The sequence below is a fragment of the Uloborus diversus genome, chromosome 1 (genome assembly GCF_026930045.1).
Source record: "Uloborus diversus isolate 005 chromosome 1, Udiv.v.3.1, whole genome shotgun sequence".
Lineage (NCBI taxonomy): Eukaryota > Metazoa > Arthropoda > Arachnida > Araneae > Uloboridae > Uloborus > Uloborus diversus.
Window position 1 is genome coordinate 37227307 of NC_072731.1, and position 23404 is coordinate 37250710.

The 23404-nt window shown below is 35.7% G+C and overlaps 1 protein-coding gene across 1 annotated transcript in view; it reads left to right on the forward strand.

Annotated features, from left to right (window-relative positions):
• Nucleotides 1-23404, forward strand: part of LOC129229373 (fibronectin type-III domain-containing protein 3A-like) — a 208298-nt gene that overhangs the window by 99589 nt on the left and 85305 nt on the right. Inside the window, exon 2 of the mRNA XM_054863668.1 lies at nt 19360-19520. Within this exon, the coding sequence (XP_054719643.1) occupies nt 19360-19520 (161 nt within the window). The remainder of the gene's footprint in view (nt 1-19359; nt 19521-23404) is intronic.

The following is a 23404-nucleotide window of genomic DNA, read 5'->3' on the forward strand; positions in this document are numbered from 1 at the left end:
AACAAGATAACAAGCCTTCAAATGTGCAACATTTAGCATTTATGAGAATGCTGTTCAATTTGACCAATTTTCAATCGCATGTAACTATTTAAATAAAAAATTTTACGCAAAAATATTTTAGATATTTTTATATAGGCATAAAAGGAACCTGTATACCAAATTTCATAAAAATCTGTTACCATGCGACCACCACTTTTTTGCGAATTTTGCTCATTTCGCATGGAATGACCCATAAAGAACTAAACTTTTACTATATTTAAAAATAAAAAACTGTTTTATTCAACATGAAATGCTTTAAGATGCACAAAATGAATGATCAACGGGGAGAATGACATAAAATAAAACAACACCTTACGCACAGTATGCAGTAATAATAAAATGTTGCACTATAATAGTACTGTAGAGTAGATGCAGTGACATATTTATGAGTTAAAAAATGAAGATAATGGTGATTTATGCTCTATGATCAGATCGTCATTCTTAGGTAATACATTTTTAAATACGGTTGCTTCACCTTTTCTTTTATAACGTTTCAATTTGTGGCAACATCCTCTTAATGTTCTCTTAAATCCGTAATACAAGAGCAGCTTCCATTTTCATAATATTTACTTTGCTAGACTGCTCTGCAAACGTAGATGTTGAAAATAAGTTCTGAAAACCATTTCGAATATATTTTTGTTTTGACTTTTAATTGTACGCATGGAAGATTCTATCATATTTATTGTCCCGCTACCGTCGACGTTTTGTAGTTGTTAAAGCATCTCGAGAATCTTAGTTTTTTTTTTTTTAAATCAGAAACTTTCATTTTCTTCCCATCTTCACAAAGTTTAAATGAAGATATCACCAAGATACCAATATATTTCATCAACTTCAATATTTAGAATGAACAAAATAAATAAATGAAGGATGCTGAATGGTTATTTGGTGCACTAACAACTCGATGCGTTCATTAGTTTGATGTGGAAACTTTCGCTGGCAGTGATGCTTAGAGGGATGTAATAACATTCACGAAATCAATATTTAGTAGCCAATAACGAAGCCGATACTTCTTTCAAAAAAAATTCGTGTTGTGAACGAATAATTCGCGTTAGTTCTAAAATTTGTTACTCGTGCAAATTCGCGTTATAGCCATTTCGCGTAAGTCGAATCGCGTTGGGGCGGGAGTCGACTGTAGATGTAAAAAATTGAATAATACTGTTCAAGACAGATTTTACAATTCACAAAAAAGTGCAAGCATATAATAGACTGCAACCATTTACAAGTCAAATTTAAATTTTGAGAGTAATGAAGTTTGTTATGCTTCAATAGAGTAAATCTTAATTTTAATGTCCCCAAAGGTAATAACACTTATTTATTAAAAAGCGGGAAAAAAAGGCAAGTATAGAAAAATGAAATTTTTATATATTAATGGATTTTTGCTACAAACAAAAATTGTTCATAAGAAATATAAAAATACCTTTGTTTAAAAAATAAAAACAAATAAAACAATGAAGCACAAATGTGCAGGAACACTGCATACACGTGTTTTGGCGTTACAAGAAATGCCCTTTTCAATGCACAAAATGTGAGCTTATGGATTTAAAGACATTGGTCAGATTTTTTTGACGGATGTCTTTACATTCATTAGCTCACATTTTATGTACTGAAAAAGACGTTCCTTGCAATGCAGGAACACGTATCTGCAATGTTCCTGCACATTTGTGCTTTTGACGTTGTTTTATTTGCTTTTAAAAATTATTTATGTTTGGCGGGCTAGAACTATAAGAGATTGATATAATTTATTAAATCCAACTTGACTGATCATACCTTTTATTTATTTGTTTAAAATCTTTTTGTGAACTTTTTGACGCTAACAAAATTTTTTAAATAATGCGTCATGAAATTTCGGCTGGAATTTTGTTTTAAAAACTATTATATGGACATGAAGGTCTATACTACTATTCCAATGAGTTCAAAATTCATCACGTATGATGTGTCGGTGGCTCGTCTTACAACATAATTTGAATTCGGTACTCAGCCGAGTAGTGAAAGGCCAAGTACTCGGTACTCGGCCAAAGCTACTCGGCACGTCTCTAGTAATTTCTTAACAAAGAATCCGCCCACTGTCTTCTGGTTCAATCACGTTTGCTGTTTGAATATAGCACGGTCAATCTAACGCTTTATCATTATAGTTGAGCAGCAGTGGTGTTTTTACACTACCAAAACTTATTGTACAATGCCCCGATCGTATAAAATTAGGGGCGCCTTGCGGCGCCCCCTTAATTTTGTGTAGCATAGGTACACAGTGATAGAAGCACAAAATAGAGAATTATTAAAATTATTCTCTATTTTTTCCTAGGGCACGAAAACATTCCTCTTTCTAAGTCTCAATAACATTCGTTTCCTTTGTATGATTGAAGCAGATACAATTTCTCAGAATGTAACTGTTTAGAATCAAACAAAAGGTACTTCTTTGTCTAGTTCCCACTAAATTTGCTTGAATTCTGTCCCTGCGTACCGTGACGTAACCAGAAAAAAGTTTTAGGAGGGAACATTGAAAGAACAAAAAACTTTTTTTTATTGATCGGATAGGAAAAAAAGGTCCAAAGATGTTCGGCCTTTGGACCTTTGTTGAAACTTTTAGGTTTAAAAACGCGATTATAGGCCATGTTTATCGACGTTAAAGGGAGGGAGCTCAGAGACTGTTTCCGATCGATTATTTTTTTAAACAGATTAAAATCAATCCCTTCTCCCCCTGCCAGTTTTCGAAATTGAAGTTTCAAAAATGAAACTTAGAGAAAATTCGAAGATTTTATGGGTAGGAAGATCTAGAGCATTTCCCTGGAAAATTGTTCAAAATTATGCTCAAAAAATTTAAGCAATGTTTTACATATAGGGGCTATTCTACTTAAAATTTTTTTTTTGTAAGTGTCGTTTAAAAAACCCATTGTTTGTGCTATTAAGGAAAGGCGGTACGGAGGACCCTTGCACAAATATTTTCTTAAACTCAAGTATTAAAACGCAATTGTAAGACCACATTTTGTAATATTAGGGCCAGTGATTTTTCGAAATGCAAAAAAACAAAAGCTCCAAATACGCAATTCTTAGCGATTTTCGATGTTGTTGAGTACTTGTGGGCTTTTCCCTAAAACTTACAAATGTTTAATGCAAAGGAATGCCATCTTTGTTCTTAACATATATAGAAGCTAGTATTGAGTTGGTATAAGTAAAACCAAAAAACTCTTGAAAAGAATTATTCGATGAGTCCAGATTGATATTTAATTTTAATAACATTTTACTTCGATGAATACATTTTCTATTTATAATCAGCAAATTATTTATTCGTGTTCTTAGTTTGATCAATATGAATAACTAATTCAGTTTTTATTGTTTGTTTTTTATCTAGTGGGAAAATCTAGTGGATAAATATTTGGATTTTTAACATTTCCATTTTTCAAAAAGTTTTTGCGGCATTAATGTTTCACAAATATTCGAAACAGATTCATTGCTTGCGTTTTAATTTGTATTATGCATAGCCCTCTGATTGTTCTGTTCATTAATAAGTAAAAAAAAAAAAAATCAAGTATAACGTGTTCACGCGTATTATGCACTGATATTATAACTAACTTGATTTTTCTGTGTGTATAGGGGGGGGGGAGTCAGGAAACTTTCGCCCCGGGCGCCATCAGCTCTTCGGACGGCCCTGCTTCATACGCTGTAACACGGAAATATCACGGGCATGAGGAAAAGGAAACGAAAGCTCAGCCCGTGATTTTGACAGTAGCGAGCGGGAAGGGGTTAAAAAAGATGAAACAGAAAAATCTCACTAAACGTATGATAGAAGCTTTCAACTTCTCTTGGTTCTTCCGTTCTTATTGTATTATCACAAAATCATAAGAACAAAAAAAAAAAAAAAGGAGTCCTTTCGTATCTTGAATATGTCTTTCCCTTTACGAAATTGTTTCCGGGAGACAGGAGACATGACCGAGTAATTTGGTTGTAAATGCAAGAGAAAGTGCAAGTGCCTTTCCCATTCTTGATTTTATTATGATATTCAATTTTATCGAAGTAGAGAGGCATAAAAGAGCACTGCATTTGCAAGAGATGGAGATTTCTTTCCCTTTTGGGGGGAAGGAGGAGATGTGGCAAATAGGTAGCGCTCTGTAAAACCTAGCCTGAAGATTTTCTACCCAGAATTTAGCTTGGGTTATGATGTATACTGAAGGTTTGTCCCTTGTTAATAATACCTGAATGTGAATAATCGTGACGTTTTAGCTATTCCATTTTACCGTTGCTGTTTATTTGAGCATTTGTTTATTCAACACACGGGGGTGCATCGTTTTGTTTAGAACCAGAAACGTTCATCAAGGAAGATTTCGTTTCCTGGTTTTAAAATGCTCGATGGTGCTTTCGCATCTCTTCGAGGAGACTCAGCTGAAGCTACTCTATAATTAGAGGTTAGTTTATCATAAGAAGTTATGAACATAGAAAAAATTGTTTCTTTCTTCTTCTCAGGACAGTATTATTCAGTTTTTATTCAACCGTTGCTACTTTTCTTTGCTTGTAGGGAACAATTCCTGTTGTCATAATAATCTAAGGTGATAGGAAGGCTTAATTTCTAACAAAAGTGGGCTGGAGCATATATTCTTCAGAACTTGTATTCATGAATAAATAGTTAAAGATTATGTATAATCTGCTAAAATGCACCGAAAAAGAAAATTACAGGAGCTCACCATCTAATGATCTCACATGTAATTGAGACCTGGCATTAGCATTAGCATCCCACAGACCCCTGTACCTTCCAATTTTCCTGTTAAAACCTGGCAGTGACGGCTAAACACTACGTTATTTTTTTAAGTTCAATTGTTAAAGGTTTTAACTATCGGTCATAAGCTTATGTGTTTCCCTACTACTGTAGGACAGGTTTTCTATAGCAATTTTCCCCCCTGCTTATTTGTATTTTCACTGAACGTTGGCTCTTTTTTTAGCCAACTCGTCTCCATTTATTGTGATTAGAGTTGCTCTAAAAAAAAAAAGTAAAATCGCAATACAGTCGACACCCGCTACAACGCGATCCGACTTACGCGAAATGGCTATAACGCGAGTTTTTTCATCAATAAAGAATTTTAGACATAACGCGAATTTCTCGCCAGCAACTCGAAAATTTTCGGAAGGGAATTACGGTGGCCGTATCAGCTTTGTTATTGGTTACTAAAAATGTTTTTTCGTTAATGGACTTTCATCTCTTTAGCATCACTGAGAGCGGAAGTTCCCACACCGTACAAGTCTGATACATCGCTTATACAAATAATTACTCCTCATTTTCCATTTTTCATTCTAAATCTGAAAGTTGTTGAAATATAATGACACCTAAGAGCGCTGTTTCAACTTGTGAATATATAGAGAGAAAAAGCTAAAGTAGTGTTTCTGACAGTTAAAGAAAAACTTCAGATTATGTGCTTGAACAAATGCGTCGAAGGTGGCACAGCAATTAGGTATGAGTGAATCTTCCATATGGGCAATTAAATGTCTAGAAAAAGAAAGTCCGTAAAAGTTCATCTAGTATCTAAGCAAAATGTAAAAATTATGAAAATGGCAGCTGTTCTTTTACTGTGAATTTAAGAAACCAGGAAAAGGGGTGTTGCGTTGCTATAGATGGAAAGATTATAAAAGAACTAGTGAAGCAACTGTATTGTGTATTTGAAAATATATAAGAATAACGGTTTGATCATGCAGCATAAATCATCATACTCACTTTTTTTAAGTTACAAACATCATTACTGGATCCACTGTACAGTAAAACTATAGTGCATTTGTTTTTCTTCCTTCATACTGTACGCACCGTACTGGTTTATTGTATGTCTTTCTTGTACATTGATTATTGATTTTGTGCAGCGTAGCAACATTTTATACTGAATAAAACGTTCTTTTTAAATTTAGAATACAAATAAAAATTCAGTTTTTTATGTAAGAAACAGTACTGTATAGTTAAGAAATGGTTTTTAACAATTTGAGGTGGTGTTTACAAATGTCTAAAATAATTGAATTTGTTTATAAAAGTTTTTACGCATACCCTTTTTTACAACGCGAAATTTCGACTTATGCGAGGGGTCTTTGAACGCATTCCTCGCGTAAGTCGGGACTTGACTGCATATGGGTCTGTAAAAGTAAAACGCTGGACACTTTCAGGATTTTCAGAATCAGAGAGCAAGGTTCATCTCTTTGTTGAGAATTCTGCGCGTGAACTTGCTTCGCGCCAGGAAACGCAGTGGCCCTTCTGCAAAACTGCGATTGGAACGTAGTCGAAGCAATTAGAAAAGTCCGTTTCCGGAAAATAGTTTTTGCGGATACGATAGGATGGTGTGTGCTTGTTTGTTTGGACACACACACTCTCTTCAACGCGTACTCGATGAAAGAATTTCCGCCTTTTGCACGCTGGCCTACTTGGGGCCATCGTTAATTTTTTGCGCAATTAAGAGTCGGGTGATCATTATCAGATGGCTTTTGCAATTAAGAGGCAGATATTCCCCCTTCTGTCTTTCTTTTTCGTTTTGTATTTGCAGTTAATGAATGGGTTGTATGTTTGTTTTTTCAACCTTAATGTTGATCGCTGGGTGAAATGCTTTTCTGTCGCAATGTCTGGGTGACTGGAATGTAGTTTGCGACGGCTGATGTTTGTTTGTTGTAGTTAAGGTTTTGAAGTCGATTTTTTGTTGTCTTGCACATTTTCACATAAGGGTTTTCTAAGAGATCTATATTTTAACAACTCGAAAGAATGTATTTAGTTTAGTGGGGTGAGGTGGGGGTTAACTTCTAAAAACTGCATCCGCCTTTCGCTAGGTGTGTTTTGGTCGCTAAGTTTAGAATCCGTAGACTAGAAAAATATTTGATGTTTTAGTTTAGTTGGAAAATATTGTGTTCATATCTTTTGAATCACCTAGTGGTTGCATATTAATTGAAAGACCTTAAAAGCAATGAGTTACACCCAGTGTTGACTGATGTGTTTATTTATTAGCTTCAGTGTCATGATTGGATAACTCATCTGCTATCAATATGTTACATGCTCAAAAACTTCTTTTATAGTCAACTTCTGGAAGAAGTTGATGAATAGGTAGAAACGATTTTAATCTGCATGCATTCTTTTCTCCGACTGTTGGTAAAAAGTACAAATTTGCAAAGCAAATTGTATTTCCATGATTTGGTAATAGCAAGGAATCTCTTCTGGAAATAGTGGTTGTATGAACTATCACTCGCAAACACCAATAGAAAAAAGAAAATTCATTAATATTTTGGGAGAAAAAAATCTATCCTTGGTAAAAATATCTGTGTTGAAGGTCTTGCTTCACTTTAAGTTTGAATATTAAACATGGTATTATTTTCAGAATTCCCGTTACTAGCCTGATTCATTCTTTTGCGTAAAGTATTGTGAAAACTTCTTTGATGCATCACTTAGAATGTATTGTGAATATACACACTCCAATGAACAATAAAGTTTCGCTTCCATTGCTCAAGTGCTGCTATAAAAGCAATTTCAAATAATTCAGTTGCGCAAAAATGGTTTAAAATTTTTGATAATGACACCCCCAAGTTCATACCTTTTAGCAAGAAGTCTTAGGATTACCAGGAGTGTCCCTCAAACAAATACAATGGCTCAACACCCCAATTACCACAAAGACCCTCTGATAACGAGAGCCCCCTCCCCACCACCCAAGAAAAAAATATAGCCCTGAAAACATCCCCTTAGAATGTTAATAGTGCAGTCTGCGCTCTCCTTGTTGGACACTCCTTGATTTGTCGCAATGCTTAGGTGAAGTGGTTACTATTTCTCATGCCTAAATTTGAGTTCTGGTCCCCTGAATGAACGATAACTTGTGACAAATAGCTTGAATCTTTCTTGACTAAAATTTAAGGTGATTTAAATGGCGCTACTTTACTTTTTTAAATAAAACAATTTTTGTATCATCGGAGTGGTTTTAATAGCATTGAAATAGTTGAAAATAAAAGAGTTAGTGAGGATTATATGAGTGAAAATTATGGAGGAAATAAAATAGTGTACATCCTATTCAGGGGCGGATGCAAGGGGAGAGTCATGGTGATCATGCCCCCCCCCTCCCCTAAACTTTCGACAATAGTTTCCGTCCACATTGAGTTCAAATACTTAAAGAATGAAATGTAGACGATTTCAGTTTCAATTCATTAATTGTTTTTAAAAATGAATATTCGAATTCCTTGAATATCGTAACTCCTTCTTTCAGTTGCTTGTGAAATTAATTTATAACGTTTATGCTCTATTAGATGCTTTATTTCTGATCGATTTGTTGACTTTTATTTGAACCCAAGAAATTTCAGAAATTTTTCGTACCCAAAACCATAGGTTCGTTTATGTTTGGAGGAGTGGGGTGGGGGGGGGGGTCAGTCTTCAGCATAACATCCCCCTCTCCTACCAAAATGGTAGTCCGTATCCGCTCCGATCCTTTGTTGGCACTTCCGAAAATGATCTCTCAGAAGAGGCCGTTGGCCGGAGTAAGAGGGAGGAAAAAGGAAAAAAAAAAAAACCCTCTTTGATGAAAGAATATCTGTGCTTGTAATTTGTTGGTCAAGTAAGCTATTGCGTAATAATTACATTTGAAGTATGAGAATCGAGCTTTTATTGAGCTATGGTTTCCAAGGACGTCTGGGATAGCAGGTGCATTTATTTAACTACTGGCTAGCAAGATTATGGTATTTTGCAATGCCAATCCGACGGAGGCACTTTTTGCCGATACATATCAGGCAGCTTCGTTCCGTAATTTGCAATATCTATGCATATAAACAAAAATATCAAGGTCATCTAATGGCTTTAAGTCGAGAGGAGGCCACTTAGGTGGCTTTCTACGCTGTCCAAGGTTCTTTTCTTGTAAAACTGGATGAATTTCCGAAAAGGACTATAATTGAGGTTTTATTATCACTTTTATCGGAGTTAATTTTTAACGTTTGCCAAGGTTACCAGATTTTTTAGTTTTGGTATGTGAGAAGTTTTTATGTTCCGTGAAAAAGCTTCGTAAATTCTTTGCTGGAATCAAGCGTATTTAAGGGGTTTTTTCGAAGGGGGAAAATGGTATTTAGGTGAAACTCTGAGAATTAATCATTCACTTAAAACTGTTAGGTTTCTGGTGTTCGCATTTTTTTTCTTAATTTTCTCAAATATTATCGCGACTCAAAAATCATAATTTTGAATTTTTTGCAAAATAGTTACTTTCCTATCTATAGGGGTGCCCATAACGGGAGGGAGGGGGGCCTCTAAGATTGAGCCAGCGACGTTTCCAGGGGGGTTTATTTCACAGGGTTTCTGATCTCATTTGGTGTGGGTTGGGGGCTTCATAGTATTTAGGTTGGAGTCCGCTATCGCTTGGGGGGAGGGGGAGCATTCTTACTATTAGCTATGTAGAGCAGGTAAGAAAATAAGAACCTGGCCTTCAAAAAAAAAAAAAAAAAAAGGAAAGAAAATTGAAGTTGAAATGTGTGCAACAAACCTTCCATAAACACAAAACTTGGATAAGCTTCTTGCATTGCTAAAGGGGAGTCTTGTAAACCTTGTAAACCCGAAACATGTGTATATGCATTTTTTTTCTTGCGAAATTCGTGCTTTTCAAACGTTGTTTTCGTTTCGGCTCCAAGGCATTTTTGTGTTTTTACTCTGAGTTATTTTGATATTTCAGTGAATGACTGATGCATAAAAGCTTTTGATGGAAATTCTTGCAATTTTCTGGATTTTTTTTTTTTAATGATAGTGTGAATTAAAAAGGATTTTGTTGTGAATTATTTTATTATGATTTGTTTTTGAACTTACTTATTATTTAAACATGTGTTTTTAGGTGGAGCATATATTTTATTTCCATCTTTATAAATTAATGTTTTGTTTGTTTTTGTAACGGTTTTTCGGTAAAGGTGAGATCTACGGATCAAGGTTTCATTGCAACGCATCCGGAATATGGATTGAGATGCAGACCATGACATGGCGGTTACTGCTCACAAAGTTAGGCAGAAACAAACCCAATCATTTATCCGTATCTCATAGTTGTTTGCTTAATTCCTCAGTCTAATGAATGCAATTTCAGTTAACGCCCTGAAGTGTTTTTCGTACTTAGTTGTACCATTCATTAGGATGTGAATGAATCAGCGAGCATGGGTGTTTCGTAATCATACCGACACAAAGAGATTTAATTGAATATTAGACTGTTGTAAATATTTGATATGTTTTTGAGTTGTTCATTTTTCGTAGAATGATTTCAGTGGTGCGATTTATTTTTTCACCGGAAAGCGTATCAAGTTGTTTTTTAACCGACTTCAAAAAGGAGGCGGTTATCAGTTCATACCGTATGTATGTTTTTTTTTTGTTTGTCCACTCATAGCGTCCCACCTAGTGAACCGATTTTGATGATTCTTTTTTTAATGGATAGAGGATGGCTCAACTTAGGTCCCATTACTTTGTTTGACCATATTTGTTCGTTAGAAAAAAAAGTTATGGGCAAAAAACAGTAAATTTCCCTATTAAATGATTAAAATGATATTGTAGCGAAGTTCGCACTTTTCATCCGTGGATAACGGTGGCTCAGTGGTAGAATTCTCGTCTCCCACACGAGCGATCCGGGATCAAATCCCGACTAGGACAAAGTGAATTTTACTAAAATTTCGTTTCTACTGATTCCCGTATTTTCTCGAATGTTCTATTAATTTCTGTATCTTTTCAAGTCTGGAAAGTTCCAGCACTTTTTCCAAGTTGTATATCAGGAGATGTAACGTTCATTCGTGGTTCTGAATAAAGATCTCGAGTTGCGACTAACGAGTATTCGCTTCATTTGGCTTTCAATTGTCTTCGCTATCTTCATCTACGCGACAATATGAAACTCATTGTTATAAAAATTTGGTGTCATATAACTGTAACATTAATAGTAATTGTAATGATAATTTTGAATAAAGGCTTTTCTAAAGCAATACAGTGATATAGAGCCGCACTTCTTACTAGGTAACTTCTTACTTTTACTGAAATATCTACATTTATACTAAAAAGAATGAAATAAAAAAATTTTGAAAAAAAAAATAGAACCGACTTCAAAATTGCTCTAAAAAGTGAAAAATAATTTTATTCTTTAAACACCATCGATAATACTTTTAAACATAATTTTTGAAGTTGGCGCAAAAGCAAAAAGTAAAATCCATTGTAACCTTGCTTCGTTCATATTGTTATCAAAAAATCATCCAAACTTAGGAACGAAACATTTATATCGTTACTCAAATATGCTGTCATCAATGCGTAATGCATGTGGTAGAGAAGAAACTGGACGTGGTTAAATTTATACTTGTAGTTGAGTTATGCTGTGAATGATTTTATCGATCGTTTTTGCGCCAACTTCAAAAATTATGTTTAAAAGTATTATCGATGGTGTTTAAAGAATAAAATTATTTTTCACTTTTTAGAGCAATTTTGAAGTCGGTTCTATTTTTTTTTTTTCAAAATTTTTTTATTGAGCCTTTGGTGCGTGCCGTTGGTAGTAGTTTTCATTACGATTGGGCTCATAAAATTCACGAGACCTGGGCAAAAAACGCAAGATTTATTTCTTAAAATGTGTTCACTATTGTAAATGTTACTATTGTAGCTAGTCTATTATTAATCTTAGAAATGACGTAGTAAAAAATGAAAAAATATAATGGAATCGATCCCTTAATTGTTATTTCTTTGGATAAATTTTTTTTTAAAATAATAATAATAATAAAAATAAAGAAGTGGATATCCGTTTAATTCAGTAAATTACAGCCCATTAGCCCCTAAAGCCGAAATACGTGAAATACACCGCCAGCTCAGTCATTTCCAATCCTCGACTGGAAATGACTGAGCTGGCGGTGTATTTCACATCCGTTTAATTGTTTGCTGCAAATTAATATAAAAAACATGAACGACAACAAAACAGATAGGCTGGAAAAATTTACGACATAAAAACAGAAATTAAATTCAAAGCTAGAGCATGGAATTCTTCTGTTCTTTTTTTTTTTTTTTTTAATTCTACTCAACCACAACACGAGATTTAAAATAGTTGCAGCAAGAACTTAAAAAAGAGCCTCGTCTAAAATTCTTTGCCTAAAAGTTATTTTTTAGTGAAAATATTGTGTTATATCCCTGAAACAACTTAATAAATTTGTATTTTTCATCAAAAAAGCCCGAAATTTCAAACAAATCCCTACAACAGAAAGTAATAGAAACCCAAGATCTGCCAGCCCTGACTACACACACGTTATGAACCCCTAACACACTATCACCCCCCCCCCCAAGGGCGGCAAATAGGGGGGTCAAGAGGGGGCGGTCGCACCCCAAATTTTTTGAGCAGAATGATAGAAAATGGGTGATTTCAATTTATGTAAGTTGGAAATCAATGTTCATTAAAGGAAATCTCGCTGGTTCTCAGCAACTATTTGATGAAACTCGACACATTCTCAGACTAGAAAAAGTGTTTTTCGTTATTTGGTTGATTGACTTAGAAATTCATGAAGCTGACTTAGGAATTCATGAAGTATTTTCGACTTTTTCAGAACATAGAAAACTGGTAGAGAACCATGGTTAATTTTAACTAAAGAAGACATTGCCTCATATAGGCTAAATATTTCACACTTGTGTGCCCAGTGTAACGATGGTATGTCTAATATGAGAGGCTCATGAAAAGTGGTGTGGCAGCATGGTTTTCACAAAAAAATTCCTTGATATTTTACATTCACGTTTACGCTCATTTTTTAAGTGTATATTTATTTAATGAGTGTTCATCGCTTTCTTCTGCTAGAAACACGTTTCAGCTGCTCAATACATTATAATGCTTTCACAGAAACTTCTTAAAAATTCATGTGATTATTGAATAAAAAAAGACATATCAACCAAATACCTCTTACGGGGCTCTATAATTATGCAATCGCGGAGTGACACAAGATAATCTTCAAGAGTTAAAACCATAAAAACATTTCTCTATAACTTCAAAGCAGTGATTTGACGACTGGAAGAATTATTGCAAAACGATTCTTTCAACGGTGAAAAAGCTCATGCTGTTTAACATGAATGACTTTGTTTGAATTGTTATCCAATTTGTTTGCATCGGAAGAAGGTTTTTGAAAAATGCTTTACTCTATCAAAATCTATATCTTCAATCCGCTACTCGACTATTCAAACCACAGTTCAATCTACAATTAATCTGTGCACCCTACTACCACAGTTCAATCTACAATTGAAACTGAAAATAGATTTTTTATAAATGCATATTTCAATCAATCGTGAAATATTTCAAAAAAATTCTTCCTCCAAGCCAAGAGGCGAGAAAAAAAAAAAAAAGGATTGGATTTTGTCAAATTGGATTTGTCATTTTGGTGTTGAAAAATAAAATGTTTCAACTGTGAGTAAAATTTTTAGCGTGAGGCAAGAAAAGTTACAAGCAATATACCGACAGAATGGTTTTCACATCCAGAGACTGCAGCTTCGTCCTTGTTATGGACTCATAAGTCTGGAATAGTGAATAACAGAGCTGGAGGCAGATGATGTTTCATTGAAGCTGAGAGCGCCGACATGACTAGATTATTCAATGATGAAAAGTTTAAGCCCCTCACAGTTTTTGAAGTAGCCTGGGTGATTTTGAAGAGCAAGATATAAAAAGTGTTTTCATACATAACTTTGTGTTACTTCAATTATTTTTTAACTATTACAATCAGCTCAGCTAGTAGAGAAAGATTTTTTTTTAATGTCTCAGGAGGTTAGAGAAATATTTTCGAAGCACAAAGGGGAGGGGGGGGGGGGACTTTTTCATTTAGCTGAACTGGCAAAACAGCACGACATTGGGCACTGATAGATTAGTAACACGATTCCCCTGCTCTTCCGAATTCCAAAAATCATGCATTATAACTTTTCCGAAAGGTATAAAAATTTTAGTAGCGAGATGCATTGTATGATAACTTTTTAGTCAATGAATCAAAATTTTAATTGTTTCCAAATACTAATTTTATTCATACTAAATCGATTTTACAACAACTTCTTGTTAGCTAATGTGTTTAGTTTCTCTTTGGGGTTATACATATTTAAGAAACTCGACCCCCCAAATGAAATGGTGAAATGCCGCCCCTGACCCCCCCCTCCCCCCGACTATCACATGTTATCAGACAAGAAAGTTCATATTCACCGAGTTATAACAGGGAAAAGATAGGGGATTTCAAGCAAAAAAACCAATATTGAAAATTATTGTGGTAGACTATAAACCTATGACCGTTCTTCCCTCTGGACCTTCAATTGGATATAATCAGGGCCGACGAGAGGTAATGTCAGCCTAGTCGAAAACTAGGGGCGCGGCTCCGAATCGGAGTAATTTAAATTTGGCAAGTTTTAATGCGAAAAAGGGAGCCGTCCTGGCTCTCGGCAGGGGCGTGCACAGAAATTTTGTGGCCCGTCACACATGATTTTTACGGGCCTCTCTCCATATTACCTATTCTAGATCACTACATATATTTCACCCTTATTTTTAAGATCTCGGGCCCTCTTTATCTTCGAACCCTGGCCTCTCCCCGTGTGCACTCCCCTGGCTCTCTGCTGCCCTTAATAATATAGCAACATAACTTAAAACAACCATATGGGCCAAGGGTGCCCATATGTGGGGGGGGGGGGACTAGTGGGGCCTAAGCCCCTCCTTTTTTTTTGAAATTAGAACTTTTTTTGCTTTTAGTACTTTTTTGTTTGCAAAAATGAAAAAAACATTTCTTCTCCAGCAATTAATTAATAAGTTATTAAAAATGTCAAATTTTAATAACTCTAATCTCTATTGAAATCGATTTCTATGGGGAAAATATCCTGCTAAACCATTTGGAAAATACCTGAGCCCCCCCCTCCCTACAATTTTGCATATGGGCGGCCTTCATATGGGCGGAGTTAGATCTTGTGATCACAGATAATTTTGGCCCTTCTGCGGCATGCAGATTTTTCGAGGACCTATCAGACGCATCGGTAGAAAGGGTATTTCTGCTCTTGAATGTAATTTGTGAACTAGCTGGAAAATCACAGTTATATAAACCGCGGATTTTAATGCTGTGCCGATTGTAAAAGTAAATTGCGTGTTAAATTCTGCTTGGAATTTATCCGCATTTAATATCCGCACCAGTGCACTAAACCAAATTTGTGCATTAAAAATGTAAAAGTTACTACATCAATTTCTTCTTTTTCTGCGCGTTCATATCTGCTTTTGTCGGTAAATAAGCATAAAGTGTAAAAATGTGGGGCATTTTTCTTTTTCTTTTGGTACGAATGCAGTTGCCAAAGATTGTCATGCTTTGATGAAAAATAAATTAATACAAATGGTCTCCTTATATAACTTGTTTTTTTCATCTTGAAGACTGGGCATTTTTTTCGAGATTTCCCACTTATTCTCGATCATCAAGACCCACTGTGTCGTCTCGTTTGTATTGATATTTTAAAGAGTAATGTTTTGTTGAAGTTTCGCTGTCTCTCAGTTGAGTTCTTGCGGATTTCAGTGAAGCGGTCACTTCCTCCGAATACGTGACATGTCGCCTAGCGTGTTGAAGGAATATTTCCTCTTCATTCAAAAGCAAGCACAAGGTCAGACGCCTACGCAGATGCCCGTGCCTCTTATTTCATTCTCGTCCCTTCTTTCTTTTTTTTTTTTCCATTGGGATGACTTGTGATTGGAGTCATTCTCTTCGAGAACGCCGAGGAGTCGTGCTGACAAGAAACATGCTAGTTTCGTAGAATTAGACGTGACTTTTGCAGGGTTTCATTAGTGGTGTCAAACTTTCGAAAATGGGGAGTTAATTTATAAGTTGTAAAGGAAAAACTCTTTAAAAAGAGAGAGAAAGGGAAAGTAGAAAAAGAGAGAGAGAAAGAGAACGAGAAAAGCAATGAGTTTGAACATCTTGAGCTCCAAACGTTACAATTGCAATTATGTCGCACCCCATCAAGGAAAGTGACACAACTTAAAACGTGGTGGCCTGATCGGTGAGACATCGAACTTGTGACAGGAGGGTACTTGGTTCGATCCTATCCGGTCGAATATCCACCATCTTCATTAAGGGTGACTGGGGGACGTTAAATATGCTCGTGGTCACTAAGTCCTCCAAGTCCTTCCGCTTCTGGTCTTGGTTCTAAATTATCGAACTGTCCATAGATGGCGCTGCCATCTATCGTGTTGTCTCAGCCAAATAGGACTCCTAGAAATAGGCGCCCGATTAAGCGGAAGCCGAACCTCTCTGCCTTGAAATCGAGTAGCATTGCTACTCGAGCTCCGGTTCCCGAGTGGCATAAATAACAACAACAATTCAAAATTTAAGAAAAACGTACCAGCTACTGATTTAAAATCTAAGTTTAATGCTCTTCCTTGCCACAAAACTCGCACAAATTAAACTCACATAACTGGTGCATATTGACGTAAAAACGATTTTAACAATGGTGACGCATCTTAAAATTTCATAATTTAGAAGAAAAATTTTCGAACTGTAAGTATCGCATTATTCATTTAAGATGACAAAAACTAACCGATAAAAATCATATCATAAATTTTTTGCGCGTGTTGTAATATTTGACACTAAATCGCTTAAAACTACAATGCGTAAAACCTTGATTTTCTCCATTTTTTCAGCTGTGTCACTTTCCTTGCCGAGGTGCGATGTGCTAAAAAGCATGAATTTATTTAGTGCCTACATATGAGTTCAAATCTGTAATTATGTTACTTTTTAAATGTTATTCAAAAGTTTGAAACGGTGTTTGAATTTTAAGTCCCACCATACGTTTTCTGAAATTTTAGTTGGATCAGTCAAACAAATGCTACTTGAAAAGCTGAAACTCCTCTTTTTTATGCGGAGAGGAAATTCCTCTCCGAAATTTTTATGGAGCAGATCGTAATTTTTTTGGATAAAAAATATCTGCATTATTTGACTGTTTCAGCCTTTTGGTTATTCCCAGATAGTGAAAGTTCGGCTTTGATGTCCTCCTCTACTCCCACATCAGGGCTTGTTTTGCATGGGACCTCACAGGAGCTCAACTCCTTCACTTATTTTGAATTTTATGTGAATTTTTAAGCTATTCGGTTATTTGATGTTCGAATATTCGGCTTGCCATTGTGCTTAATTCTACTTCTTTTTTACCTACTGATAATAAGATATTAGTGATAGTAGATATTTTTGTCACTATTATTATAGTTGGGATAGTGGTGTACATAGCACTCCCGCGACCCCTGCGGCGTGAGGGAGCGCAAGAGGTATGAGGGCGCACGCTCTGCAAAAATAGCACTATTTATAATAGAGAAAAAAATGAAATGGGGAGGGGGTGAGTGCACTTATAACTCTTGCGGGGGGGGGGGACACCGAAGTCTATGTATACTATTGAGTTGGGGCAAACTGTTCTTGGCAGCGTTGCAAGGTTCTAATATCTAAAGCTACACCAGATGAAATATGAAGCAGTGAGGAACAAAGGATGCAAGTCTCAAAATTTTTAATTTTGAGACTACATGTACAAACGGTAAGAACCTACTCTCTGCGTTGGTGAAAGGAATAGTACTAGCAGCCCTGCTAAGTTCTGCTATACAGTATGATTAGAAAACTAAATAAATAAATAAAAATAAATGAGAGCCTACCTAGGATCTGAACTTCAAATGCGTTTTTCTCGAAACTTAAGGTTCTCTTGAATCCCGTTGCTTCTCATTGCCACATATTCTCTTAAGTAGACGTGTAGTCTCATTGACATCTCGGTTGTTTGACATTCGAATAATCGACTCACCTGTGTAGTAAATTCTACTTCTTTTTCACCAACTGATAATAAGTGATAGTAGGTACTTTAGTACAGTGGCGGACACAAGGGGGGGAGGGAGAGTCATGCCCAACCCCCAACCGCGGAGAAAAATTTGAATGTTTGCTTGAAAAAAATAAAAAATATCGAAACCATGGAAAAAAGTAAATATTTCAAGAATTCAATTTTTTTGAGCATTACATGAAGTGGTGGGTACAAGAAAAATGGGGGAGGGGGAGTCATGGGAGTCATGACTCCCTCCCCATCTGTGACAGCACTTTTTAATCTGTTATAAGGTTCATTGCATTTGAGGAGTGAAAATGACTGCTTGAAAAAAAAAATAATAAAATAAATAAATAAAATAAAACTTAAAACTTGACCGAGACCACAAGAGAGAGTAAATAATTTTTGAATTCCTTTTTTTTTTGGGATATTACATGTCACTTTTCTATCTAATGATTTATACGTAGGCAGTAAAATAACTCTGCTTGACATAGTCTCTTCTTCGCTGCAGCTGTTTTCAGGCGCCAGTATAATGAAATGTAACAACGAAATCTGCCGCCCGATCGCTTTTAGAATCAATTTAATCGCTGATAGTTATTGTAATGTGTAAATATTTTTATGTAAAGTCTCTAGATTTTTCTTTTCTGTAGTGATTGTTAGATAGTTTCGTTTTTGTTCGTGCTGAGTTTATTTTTACACGAGCTGTAATAGTTTAAATCAGCGTTTTGGACTTAGTGTCGGGCAAGAAATGTAAAATTTTAGTGTCGTGTTTGTCCAAAACCTCGTTATACGAGGGTTCCCGTAAATTGCCCCATCGAATTGGAACGAAACTGTGCTGAAAAGAGCCGCGTTTGTTAGAAAAAGGACTACCTGTAACAAAAATAATGAAGCGTTCGAGTGACAAAACATCGTTGTCTTTTTTGAAAAGTTGAAAAATACTAATGAACATAAAACCGATGGAAGCATATCCGGAGTTCTTGTATCAGGCTCTGTGACTGCGAAGTCTTCATTCGCCTCTGATTTTTCTACAATTGAAAAGAATCTGTGAGTGTTCATCAATGTCCGACTTGTATTCATAAAATATTTCATTTTAAAGAAGATTTTCGCCGCATTTTTTACTATTATCCATAGTGAAGTTTATTAATTTTAATATTTGAAATTAAGTTTTCAACCTACTTTTGGCCGATTTTGTGCTTTTGTTGACATCTAAGGAAATTTAAGTTCAAGAAAATTGTCGTACGTAAGACTACATTCTTGAGCATGACTCCCCGTAAAACGAAATCCTGTATCCGCCCCTGCTTTAGTATCATTATACATTTACTGTTTTTTTTTTTTTGCAACAGGCTTAATTTAAAACAATAGTAGTGTAAGAGCGTTTTCAGAACTTGTGCACGTACCTAGTCTTAATTCCGTGGAAAATGTAGAAATTTGTGTAAGATCAAAATGAGGCCTAATATAGCTGAGGTTCCGTGATGCAAATTAAGTCCCGGTACTTTGTGTATTGTTCTAGTGTTGTGAACGTCAAAGAACTTTTTCTCTTTATACATTTACTTTGTTCTGATAATATGTGCCTTTTCTGTTTCTAGGGGCTCCAGGCTTACGGATGGTTCAGAACAACAGTACAACCCCCGTGCACGTCCAACTTCCAATGCACACTAGCCCTCTTATACATCAATATATGGACGAGACTGGTAACTTCAGGCAGTATTATTATGGGCCTATGTCAGTGCCAGTCGGACCACATTATGTGAGTAGTTGGTGTTTGGAAATTCTTTTATTTATTTTTATCTTTGCCAGTTTATTTAATTTCATCTGCGTTTCATGAATTGTCCCCCCCCCCCTCTTTCATTTTATGTAAAATTTTCATTGCAATTTCTAAATACTTCACGAGTTAGTGAACTTTATTGTGCTTGAGCTTTCTGTCTGTCTCTCTCTCTCTCTAATAACTACCTTCTTACAACTATGATTGTTGTTACTACCTCTCAAACATATTCCAACTAAAGTAACTAAGATGCGAAATTAGGAGTCATTCCACATAGTTGCAGAGCACAATATGTATCTTCTATCTTCTTTATTGTTCAGGGAGCATGTTAGCTCAACTGACGTTCTAGTTCTAGGCTAGTGGCCAGACACGTCTTTTAAGGGGTCAGGATCTATAATATCATCATCATCAATCATTGATCTGTAATATTTAACATTCCATGCACCCCTTTTTGTTTTCATATCATTGCATGTGTTTATTTGTGTCACATCATCAAATTGAAGTCAAAAAAAAAAAAAAAGTTTGCTTACCATCGTTGGTAATGTTAGAAGAAGGGACGATGTTCATAGACTTTCAGTTCCGTAATTATATCTAACTTAAGTCCCAAATGATCTTTGATGATCTGGCCGGATATGTTTCGAGACGGAAGTCCAAAACATTGATGACCAACATGTGAAAAACAGGATTATGTGTTAAGGATTAAAAAAATAAATCATTTGCCCCCTTTCTGGACCCGACCTTGGTGCAATTTAAACTCTGTGGAGCAATTTCCAAAATGTGGCAACACGGAAGATGTACTGAATTGCGAAACGAAGAAATATCTGGCGGTAGAAGAAAAAGAAGTGTTTCTAAATATTAGTTGAATTCAAATAGAGGATGCTAATGTGTTTCCTGCTCAACAAGTTCTATGAGCTTCATTTTTTTTTCTCAAATGTTTCATGACAAATTAGCCGTCTCACTACACTCTCCTGTTCAAATAAATTAGCAAACGGTTTTAACACATGGTAGCTGTAACATAACCAGAAAAAACAAGAAAAAAAAGGGCGTGGAACTGCCACTTACTTGATGAAGAAACGTCAGTTTCTTTCACTTCACTTCAAAAAAAAAAATCACGACGTCAACAACCACTACATTTTCCAAGCCTAAATACACATCCTCCCCTTCCTCCTTATCTTTCCCCCTTTTTATAAAGAAGTTGTCTTAGATGTGCTGGTTAGGATTTTCCCCGCGTTCTAAGATCCGGTCCGGGACCAATGTATCCCAGCTGCGAGACTCATCGTTGAGGAATGTCGCGGGTCAAAGTTTTTTTTTGGCAAGGGTTGTTGTTATACCAATTTGGCGACCGCACCGCTGCTTTTAATTTGCAAAAGAGCGCGTGGTTTTCTTCATACTGTAAATATTTTTTTTTTTCTGAGACAAGAAAATTATGTAATTTTGTTGCTTTTTTTTGTCTGGTCAGGAATTTTTTTTTTGCAGTTTTGTAATGTATAGTAATATGTTTTAACCAATTTTTGTATTGAGAAAATTTGAAACGAGAATCTAAGCATTAAAAATTTAAATTTTCATAATTTTCTTTATCTTGATTTTCAAATTTATTTGCTGAAATGTGGAACTAACGATTTGCAACTGTGCTTTTTCGCTAATACACAAGTTGATCATAAGTGAAAATACCTTTTCTACTGGTGAATTTATGGCCAGGAAAAAAAAGTATTCTTTAATTATGCATGATTTAATTGATGCTTGATTAAGTGAAAATGCTTGAAAAGCCCCACCAGAAATTCTGATACTTCACTCTTCACTCCAGGGTCCCTCGTACCTACATCTATTTGTGGTTGGATGGGACTCTGAAGACTGCTCTGATTTTTTGACCCAGACCAGAAGCCGAGCAATCCCTGGTTCATCATCCTCAGAGGCATTGTTTCACTTGTGGGACTTTGTAACCACGAGCATATTAACGTCCTCCAGTCACCATCATTGAAGACGGTGGATCTTCCACAGGCTTCGAACCCGATGTCTTGTCGATCAGGCCACCACGGCCCGTTCTGATACTTCAGAAAGCAGGACGTTTCCGTATGTGCGGGAACAACGGGAATGGCTACCTTAAAAAGGGACTGTTTCGTTCAAAATGGCCACCCAGGATGCCTCGATGATAGGTCACAGGTCACTGTGACCTCCCAAAAATTCTTTATTCGGCAAAATTGTTATCATTCGGTGAAATTTGGAGTTCTATTCGGCGAAAACTATCACCTTTGTGCGCAATTTGGTCTTTCGTTTAGTATAATTATCATCATTCGAAGAAGTTTAATTTCACTCTGCAAAATTTCCGAGTTGGAATTTGGAGTTCCGTTGGCATTTTTTTTTTTTTTTGGCCGTCGATTTTGGAGTTTCGTTTGGCAAAATTATCATTATCCGAATTTGGAACTCCATTCGGCAAAATTATCATTATCTGAATTAGGAACTCCATTCGGCAAAATTATCATCATTCTGCAAATTGAGAATTTCCACCCTCCTAATATTTAAGTTCGGGGAGCAATGCCGTGAGGTCCACCTTTTTTTTGTCATTTGGTACTCCATTGGTGAATAAAATGTTTTAGGATCCTGATAGAACACAGCTGTCATTTGGTCCAAGTATCAATATCATCGAGGTTTCCGAGGTTTCTATTTCATACATCGATGTTTTGTTCGACGTCACATCACTCGTAGTTCACACACGAGATCTCGAAGTTAGTGTTTGTGTTTTGGCGCCTTACTTCCTTTTTCTCGTTCACAACCCTTCTTCTTTTGGCCAACGCCGTTAGCAAATGGATGGTAAGCTCTGTGCAAATCTGTCATTCTCGAAAAAAAAAAAAAGGATGCTATCGCTCAAACTCGCATGTCGTATGTACATGGGGCGCGCCCGTGTACACCTACTCGTCGAATGTTTTTTTTTTCCTCAGGATTGCTACACAAAATGGTTCATTGGCCTGAAAAACAAACTCATATTGCTGGAGCCGGCGTTTGTTGACAAGTGGTTTTGCTTACTTGGCAATGATGTCATTCGTGTCTGTGGTTTCATTTCTTTTTTTTTTTTTGCTTGAAATAAACTTAAGGTTGGTGACTTGATTTTGTTTCCATGTATTTTTTTTATTTTCTTCAATACTCCTACTCCTTAAAACTGCTGGGAGCTTTCAGAACGGAGCAAGAGAGGAGAGGGTTAAACTAGAGGCAATGACAGAACGTCTTTTAATGAATACTTTTCAATTAGAAGTTTCTGCCCAATTTTTCTTGGATGACTTTAATAGTTATAAAACTTCTTATTTCTATTATGCCAGCAAAAAATACTGATTTATTCATTGATAATTAATATTTCGAAGCTGCATGTCTGAAAAATTAATTGTCATCTCAAAGTGCCCAAGATCTTGTCAATCTATCTATTTGTATTAGAATTGTAAACGTGAGACGCTTTGTTACATAATGTATTTTTCACGTTGTCCACGCAAGCTGAAGCTCAGTTATCGTTAGTAGAACAATAGAATAGAGTACAAATTTCAACAGCTTTCCATATCAATGAGTAGAAATCGACAAAAATTGTAAAATCTTAGGAGCAGGGAAAAAATTTAAGACCAATTTTTTCTCGGAATTTATGCGGAAAGGCTATTTTACGTACCTTGCTTCTGAAAGATTATCATTCTGAAGAAACTAATCGTTAAGATATTTTTTGTCATCTTCCCATGATTTTTCATACTCTCATAATAAATAAGGATCTACGTTATATTATGCACAAATAGCTATTAAGACTACGTACAGTGTTTCGGCGTTACAGGGCCCCAAAAGCTGTGAACTTCTTAATGAAAAGGCACCCGAGTAGCATTGATTTTTATTTTTTGTTT